Consider the following 9608-nt stretch of genomic DNA (forward strand, 5'->3'; position numbering starts at 1 on the left):
CCCCCCCCCCCCCCCAGATTTATGTTCCCTGGTATAGAATTAGGAGGGGGGCAAATTCAAGTCAAACCTCCAATAATTAGATTCTATGCCTGGAAAATTAAAACAAATTTATAATTTTTCCCATATAAAGAATCTAATTAGTGGGGGTCCATCTTATAATCAGGGTAATCTTATATTTGAGTAAATATGGTATTTGACCTCCCTCATTGTCAGAAAGTTCCACCAAATCTCCAACCTAAATTTCCCTTGCTGAAGCTTGAGGCCACTGCTCCTAGTCCTGTTCCTTGTGGCCTTCTCCACCCTCTCCATAATCAACCTGCAGGTATTTGAAGACTTTTATCAAATGTTTCCCTCAGTCTTCTCTGCTCTAGACTAAATAACCCAAGTTCTTTCAACCTTTGCTGACAAATCTTACCTCCCAGGCCTCTAATCATTTTTGTTCCTCTCCACTGAACACTTTCCAAACTGTCCACATCCCTTCTTGAAACATGGGGCCCAAAACTGGACACAGTACTCCAGACATAGCCTGACCAGTACTGAATAGAGTGCAAGAATCACTGTCCTTGATTTGCAAGTGACACTCCCATTGATATAACCCAATATGCTGTGGGGTGTTTTGCAACAAGAGTACACTCTTGGCTCATATTCAGCTTATGGTCTATTGTAATCCCCAGGTCCCTCTGCAGCATTGCAGCCTTGCCAGTCATTCAGCAGCTTGTATCCAGGCATGCAACTGTTCTGTCCCAAGTGCATTTGTCCATGCTGAATTTAATTTGGTTGACTGTGAACAATTTTTCCATTCCAGTCTATCCAGGTTATTCTGAATCCTGGCCCTACCCTTCAGAGTGTCTGCAACTCCACCCAACTTGGTGCTGTCTGCAAATTTGCTAAACCTGCACTCAATCCCATTGTCTAAATCTTTAATGAAGTTCTAAACAATACTGGACATAAATAGACCCCTGGAGAATCTTACCTGATACCTCTTCCCAACTAAACATTGAGCCACTGATGACTAGTCACTGCATACAATGATACAACCTTACATTACTTTCATCTTGCCTGTATTTCCATAACTAATTAATGATGATGTTCTGGAAGATGGTATTATAAGCCATGCTAAAGTTAAGGTATATCACATCCACCGTTCTCCCCCAATCCACCCTATAGAAGGAAATCAGGTTGATCAGGAATGACTTGCTCTTGGTCAATCCACACAGACTGATCCTGATCACCTGTAGATACTTCACAATAGGACCTGCTCCTTGATCTTTCCAGGTATCAAGGTCAGGCTGACTGGTTGGTGGTTCCCCATATCTTCCTTCTTCTCTTTCTTAAAAGATGGATACTATATTTGCCTTTTCCAGTCATCTAGGATCTCACCCAACCTCCATGAGTTCACAAAGATAGTCAATGGCTCTTAAATGACCACAGCCAATTCCTTCTGTTCCTTACGCTTAGGGAATCAATTTTGATTCTGCAGGTTTCACAGACACTGCAAAATCTGGGATTGTCCACAAAATCAACTTTAAAAAAAATCATAAAGTTAAAATGCTGGCTCCCCAGTGGGAGCCAGTGGTCCTTGCTGCTGCTGAGGCCCAGCCTTGCAGCTCACTGGGAGGGAAGACACCAACTGAAAGGGTGACACAGCTTGTCCCTCCTCCCCGATTAGGACCACTGCATCAATCAGTGCCAAGGAGGAGGGCTAGCAGAGAAGTTCTGGTAAATATCTGCAGAATTTTCTCTTTCTGCTACAACCAACCCACAAAAACTGTTTCGTTTCACTATGATTTCAGTAGGTCTCTATTTATGGTTAATCCCATCTGGCCCTGCTGGCTTGAATGTATCTATGTTCTCTAAGTAATCCCTTACCTCTTCCATTAGTCTGTGTTGTTTGCCTCCTTCCCCAGAATGACTCCTTTTGCTCCCAACCCCCCATTTGTGAAGAGTGAAGAAAGAAAGGCATTCAATACTTTAGCCTTTCTTGCATCATCTATAGCTAAATTGCCATCTTCGTTCCATAAGGCTGATTTCTCTGGTCTTCCTCTTACTTGTGACATACTTGTAGAATTCCTTTTTGTTGCCTTTTATGTCCCTTGCCAGCTGCATCTCGAATCGTTCCTTGGCCTTCCTAATTTCTCCCTGCATGCTCTTTCCTGGTACTATGACCAAGTCTCCACTCATTGGCAACACATAGGGGGTGCATGCAGGTGCATGTGCACCCTCTGAGCAAGACGTTGCATCCCCTATGCACCCCTGCCTGTGGGCAGTCACCACTCGCCACCCCCACCCCTTGCTGCCAATACTGCCAGTGGCATCTGCGGGCAGTCAGTGATTGTCACTGGCCACCACCAACGCGGTCTGTGAGTGGTCCCCAAACCCTGGTCAGCACTTGCCACTGCCTCCCTCCCCCTCTCCCCCCTGCACCAACAGCACCGGCGGCATCTGTGGGAGCTCCATGTTTACCACTGCCGTGCCCCCCCAGCCACTGGGGGAACATGACATTCATGTCTCCACTTCTTGTAGGATTCCTTTTTGAGTTTCAACCAACTGAAAAATGGTTGTCAAGCCAGGCTGAACTCCTGTTGCACTTCCTGTGCTACTGTCACATTGGGATAGCTTGCTCCTGCATCCTTAAAAGGGCCTCCTTAAAGTACAGTCATCTCTCCTGGACTCATTTTTCCCTCAGACTTTCCTCCGAAGGGTTCCTGCCTACAAGTTCCCTGAGGTTGTTAAAGTCTGCTTTTCTAAAGTCCAATATCCTTATTCTGGTGCTCTCCCTCCTCCCTTCCCTTGATCTTGAACTCTATCATTTCATTGTCACTGTTACCCAAGTTATCTTCACATTCTAAACCAATTCCTCTCTGTTAGTAGTCAAGTCAAGAAGGGCTCCCCCTCCCCTCACCCCCAAGTTGACCTCTCTGCTGCCTGTACCAAAAAGTTATCCCCAGCACATTTCAGGAATTTGCTGGACTGCTTGTACACTGCAGAGGTCCCAGTTAGTAACATCCCCCTAAGCACCACATCCTGTGATTTGGAAGCATCTGTCATCATTCTAAGATGAGCCAAGTCCCAATGTTTGTACTGAACACACCAAACTGCAAATGTTATTTATCTATTCAGCATTCAATGTCTGGCTTTTGTCTTGGCCTCAATTCTTTATATATTACTTAATATTTTAGACATGTCAAAATTTAATACAGACATAATATTCTTAGACGTATTTAATTAAAAGTGGACTCACCAGTTGGAATGTTCTTATCATCAATAATAAGATGGGCAAAGGGCTGTTTCTCAGGTTTGTTTTTCTTTGAAGGGTTTGACCACGGTGCTTCCATTATAGCTAGAGATAAAAGAAATTGCATTACTTCAAAGAACACATTAGCAGAATTTCAAATGATTCTTATCATAAGCTAGTGCTTACCCTTTTCTGATACTGGTGACTCTCTTCCAGCAATGATCCTTTGTACCTCCTATAATGAAAAAGAACTATTACTTTATTATACTGTCATGTTTTTTCAATATAGCGTACTGCAGATAACACAACATAAACAACCTATCTTGAAATAACGTTTTTCAGCACTGTGTATCCAAGAGTCAAGAACGCTTATTTTCAAGATTGCAGGTTGGGCAATTATTGGGGCAATATTTGAAAATTAAGGATCACACTAATAGGATGATGCCTATAACCTTTTATAATTATTACACTTAGGGTTATTTCTGCAAAAATTACTCAACTATTATAATAACAAGATATCAGCTGCAAAATATTTTTTACACTGAATGATAGGGTTTGTGGAACAATTTGGATCTACAGGGGCCAAATAGTACCATAAAGAGGCAGCTCTGTGTAGAGACCAGCATGTGGTTTCAGTCTAAAAATGTAGAGAGGCTGAGCATCTTGACTGAACCACTCTGTATGGGCAATCAGGCAGGACAGCAATCTTTCTCCTTCACAGCCAGCCAATTATGTGGTCTCTTGCAGGAGAACAATAATCCTGCCTCCTTTGGGGTAGTTTGCGTTCCTGTTTGCAGGGATAGCTGCTTACTCTCAAATTAATTCTGGACTGCAGATGTGCCTGGCCCCTGATAGAGTACACAAGAATAAGATGGGAAAGGCATCTTGCACATCCATACATGAGGCAAGCAGTCTGGACATCTGTGAAAGCAAGTGTTAATTAGAATGTAGGTGAATCTTATTAAAAATAAACTGTTACTATTGGCCAAAACCATGCCTAGCATGACCTAGAAATATATAAGTTGTGACTGTACCCACACTCCATTCCTACTCTTCTTTTGAACCAATACAGACTAACTTTATAAGCAAAGTCTTGGAGGTAAGGAGATGACTGACCCAGGAGTTAGAGGTTCCGTTCCCATTTCTACCCTAGAATCATGTACCATACAGCAAGTCCCTTTAATTCATTTTGCCTAAATTCCTCTCTGTAAAATGGGGATAAGACTCCCTTCTTTTTAATCAGATTATGCATTGTTTGGGAGAGGCTTGCTAGGCTTGTCTAGTACCTAGCATAACATGAATACAATTCTGTTGGTCTTCAGGCACCACCAAATAGCAGTATCATCAGACTTTGCAACCTGGACATCATAAATCATTTGCTCATCTTTGAGATTTCTCAATGCCTTCTATGTCTTTACACTTCAGATTAAAATCTTTGTCTTAGAGACTGACAAAATAAATTAAAATAACACTTTTTGTTATACACTACTTTTACCATTTGTTCTCTTGCCAGTTCTGAATATTTGGTGTCTGCAATCAATCCCAGACATTCATCCCAATTAGAAATGTTCCACTGTATTCTGAGTCACTGATTTCTTGCGGTGTTCCAAAGATGTTAATTCAGCTTTTAAATATCAATTGAAGTGTGGCTTTTATGTAACTTTGCAACCACAGTGTAATGTGCAAGAACTTACTCGGTGCATATAGATATGCTCACTTTCTCCTTTCAATACATTAGTCAGTAGGCGTTTAAATGTTAAACCAAATGGAAAGCCACAGCGACATGAAAGTTGTAGTATGACTATCAAAGTACAGTATTTTAGCCGTGAAACACATGATTTTGTAGATAAGATAATTAAGACAATTTCTATCATACAAAAGAGCAAATAAGCAGGCAAACTGCAACTTCAACAAAAATGCAAACGTGTTCCTTACTCAGTGTCAGTGGGAAGATATAATACATTCCCCTCTCTGGTTCTTTTGTTTTTGTATCAGTGAAGTCATTTCGTATTAGAACGTGTAGGTGAAATGCAATCTATGCATTAGTCACACAAACCCGGACAGAAAACTCTACCTGTGCTAATCTGAATGATGAATACGAGCCTCCACCCACCCACATACACCACTTAACCTCTTTTAAAATGATAGGAGCAGTAACTGGGGGGGTACTGGATACTGCATTGTGTTAATAGATATAAAACTTCTAGAAAGAATACAGTTGTGTGAGGGTAGGGAGTTTTGGAAAGTGCGCTGATGGCCAGACCCTCTGAGAGGATGCCCCCACAATGCTCAGACAACCAGTGAGCAGCAGAGGTCCTTAACCTCTTCCCTAGAAAGATCCCTTCTGAGCTTGTTGTTTTCATGTGTCTTTTTTTCCTTATGAGTAATCTGGGGATTTGATGATTTAGTCCAAAATATGAAGGTTAGGAGTATTTACTGCAAATCTTGACTGACGCACAGTAAGACAGAAGACAACTAATTACTTATCTTGTACCAAGAGCTCTAATCAGCCACCCATGAGGCCACACTCACCCCAAGGGTGCCCATACACAAGCAAGGAGGCTGCTCCTATGCTCTGTAATTCCAATTAATTGAGTCTGCTGGAGCGTGACAGTTACCGTGCTCCAGAAGCCTCCAGTGCCTCATGTATCACCATCCCTGTGCTTTAAAATGGCAGTGGAGGCGTTTTATGTAAACCTCATACATGAGATACTCTGGGTTTTTAATTAGAGCGACTCTCAGAGCCATTCTAATTAACCTGCCCCCCACCCCAACTCCTGGAGCATGTGTATAAATGCCCCAATTGTCTAGATGGAAGATATCTGATGTAGGGACAAAATCCCTTCTTGCTTGCCAACCAGAGTTCATCTACCCTGTCACAGATATACTCATATTGTTAATAAATAATGATAATCTCACAAATATTTGCAGCACACTAGATAGAGCATGTATGAAACAGGCATTGGAACAAGTTAAAACCCCAATTCATGTTAATTTTCAGATCAGATACATATCCAGTCTTTTATTGTGGATACTTAATACCAATTAAAAGTCAAAAACCCCCACTGATCTTAAGAGATTATTGCAGTTTTCTACCTATTAAAATACAGTACAATTTTTTTTTATTATTTTACAGATTCTACACACATACACATGCACTTATTTCAAAATTTAGAGTGCAAGGATTAAATTACCCCCAGGGTTTGTTCTAATCAGTGTTAAAAGCTGTAAGATGCTGTAGTTACTGCATATTTTTAATGTGTGGTGCATTTCACAGAAACAAGGAAAATAGGGCTAGAAAGGACCTCAGAATGTCATCTAGTCCAACCCCCAAAACAAAATGGAGGCCCCAGCCAGGTCCATATTTGTAAAGCAGAATAATGCTTTCGAGAGTATCCTATCTATGCAGTGAATTTTTTTTTATAACATTCATATCACTGCTGGGTTATCAGATACTGTAGCAGTAAATCGCCACTACAGCAGCCTAACAATTGTAGCATTTTATATAAACGGCCTATTTTATAGAGTTGCATCCCTATTTCATAAACTGCTTCATTTCTTTTCTTAACTACAAGATAACATTGTACACCAGCTAAGCAATCAAATAGCCACAGAATGTTTATATTTGCTCTTGAAAGAGCTGTCTGACAGTAATGTTATGTCCTGCAGAAAACTCAGAAGGTCCTTATTTACCTTTCACCTGAACATGGTTTTACTTTGAAAATCTGTTAGGAGTTTCCAGTGATCATAATGCTTAACAGCTCCATAACTGGGGAGGCTGTCCGGTCATGCCCTATATTTAGCCCTTCATTTTGAGATCATAATTTTACTGCAAACAGAGGTTGTCTTGTGGGTTTGATAGAGATTCATGGAACACAAAGCAGAGAGAAAGTAAAGACAGAACAGTGGTATTGTTAATAAAGAAAATGTGCTGTCTTGCCCCAGCATTTCTGTTGATGAGAATCTAAAGCTGTTGGTTCCCAAGTTCCATAAATGTGAAGGTATTGATTCAGGCCTCAGCTCAGAAAAGCACTTAAACACACAAATTGCCATGGACTTCGGAACAGCTTAAGACTAGATTTTTAAAAGTATTTAGGTACTTCCACAAAATCTGGCCAATGAAACCTCTTCAAATTACTCTTGTCAGCAGAAGGCTCATTGCCAAGCTGTTAAGCTATTTTTAGAAAGCTGTACACAAACACACTCTGAAGCGGTGACCACGTGATAAATTGCATTTGTTCACCTATGGCTGCGTCACTCATCCTCTGCCCACTAATTCATTTCTACTGGTTTGCTTCCAAGATTCCACACGTCAGAGCACCTTTGGGCAGCCACTGTTTGAATGACAAGCAAGCAGCCACTCATTAAAAAAAATGTTGTTCTTTAAGTTCTGCAATGGCCCAGGGGCAGATTTTAAAGTGTAGTAACTCATAAACCATTAGGGAATAAATAATTTCATTCTGCTTGTTAGATAGATGATAGCTAGCTAACTAGCTATAGCCCTAAAAATTACAAGTAAAATTTTCAAAATACATCTCATTTAAGTAGGCCAGGTCTCATCATAATTTTGAAAAATGTATTGCTATGCCTAGAAAAACAATTTTAGATTAAAGCTATACCAAGTATGAGAACCTACAAATTATTATGTTTGATAGACTTTGTGGGATTTCCTACCCCATAATCTAGACGAAAGGGATTTGAATACATCTGAATAAGCATCCAAGCTTGAGGCCTAGCAAAATGGACCCTTTTAACATTCTCGTGTATTATTCTAAAGGTGACCTCAAGCTACCCTTAAACTACTAGATTTTCTGCTACCATATCTCTGCTTTCAAAACTAACTGGTACCCAGAAAAGCCACATCTGATTATGTTGCAGGAAATTCAGTGCCTTGAAGAATTTTTTAATCAGGACGGAAATGAAATAGAAAGTGCATGAAGCAGTATTTTTCAGAAGCAAGTATAAAGACCTTTAACTCAGATTCACATTTGTCTCCCAACAACCTACACCTAAAACACTTGGATACTAAAAGTTCAAGATCAGGATTAAAAATGTTGGACAACTTGTAGTAGTTACCAGGGATCCTGTTTTTGTCTGATAAAAAAAAATCCCCAATATTTGCAATAATAAAGTAACCCAAAATCCACATTTTTTCATAATTAGAATGAAACCCAACTATATATACATCTATATATTAGAGGTGTTTCATTTTAATCATGTGGATTAAAATGTGGATTTGGGGTTACTTTTTCAGTCTGAAAATTAGGTTTTTGGGTTTTTTTTTACCAGAGAAAACCAGGATCCCTAGTAACTATTATCTAAATCTTCAGTCCAGATTAGGTTATTCATAACTTTATGCACTTAGAATGTTTGTTAAGTATATACAGTCTCTTTATAAGGGCTATCTTGGAGGTCTAGCAGTAAAGTGTTTTGTTGCCAAGTGAAAAACTAGTTCAGGCCTGAACTCCCCAAGCTGCCAGGGGCTGGGAGCACTGCCAAAACTGTTATTTCATGAACTGCCTCCAGATATGTTTGTAGTTCTCACTTTACTGCCAAGTTTATTATGAGAGACTTCAGAAAGTGCGGTCAGTGCATCTGGATTGCCAAAGGGCTTTTAGGGTTACATACAAAAATAAAATAAAATCAAGATTAGCCAGACAAAAAACCATATAATGTGCCTACAGTAGTTTAAATGTGCTGCCACTGAAGTTGCTCTCACCCAGAATATGAGAATTAGTTTAGGCCTAAATACTATATTGTACAAAATATTAATTTAAGTGTCTTTTATAAAAATAAAGTCTTGGTTCCCACCATTAAACTATTCTCTACAAAGTTCCCACAGCCTACAGGATGAGAGCACTTAGATACTTCCAGCATCAGCCCCGATTTTGGATTGAAGTCTGTATGGGCTAGAAAGCACAACCTGACCATAAAGACTAATTAAACTCACTTGCCCAAACTGCGTAGCAAGGAGAAAACAATCACGAATGGCAAAAAGTAAATTAGATTTTAAAATGTTCCATTTCCATAACATAGGGTGTAAGCAACACAAATTAAGAAATGTTAAAAGAGTACTTGGGACTATGTTCCCACTTGGAAAACTAAGCACAAAGAATTCAGGAAAACCTACTGCTTATATAAGGGGCTACTTTCACCCGACAGAAGATTCCATCAGTTTTCAGCTGATTGGTGCATGAGAGTACTGTAAAAGAAGGTAGCACAGGCCAAAGAAATCTGAACCATGATTTTAACTTGCCAATGGCCCTTTGGCATTTACATGATCAGCTGATTCAGGTGGAGTGATGTTCATTTAATGTTACCATATTTCCAGGTCCAAAAAAGAGGACACCTGTGGAGGGGGGGAAGAGAGGGG

General features: G+C 40.1%; 1 protein-coding gene across 1 annotated transcript in view; it reads right to left on the reverse strand.

The window, feature by feature from the left end:
• The window catches only part of TNFSF11 (tumor necrosis factor superfamily member 11), a gene marked incomplete at its 5' end in the record, with an annotated part of 41939 nt that overhangs the window by 3308 nt on the left and 29023 nt on the right, over positions 1–9608 (reverse strand). The window contains 2 exons of the mRNA XM_019523814.1: positions 3242–3340; positions 3422–3470. Of these exons, the coding sequence (XP_019379359.1) occupies positions 3242–3340; positions 3422–3470 (148 nt within the window). The remainder of the gene's footprint in view (positions 1–3241; positions 3341–3421; positions 3471–9608) is intronic.

The sequence above is a fragment of the Gavialis gangeticus genome, unplaced genomic scaffold (assembly GCF_001723915.1).
Source record: "Gavialis gangeticus isolate Ggan-Ray unplaced genomic scaffold, GavGan_comp1, whole genome shotgun sequence".
NCBI classification, from domain to species: Eukaryota; Metazoa; Chordata; order Crocodylia; family Gavialidae; genus Gavialis; species Gavialis gangeticus.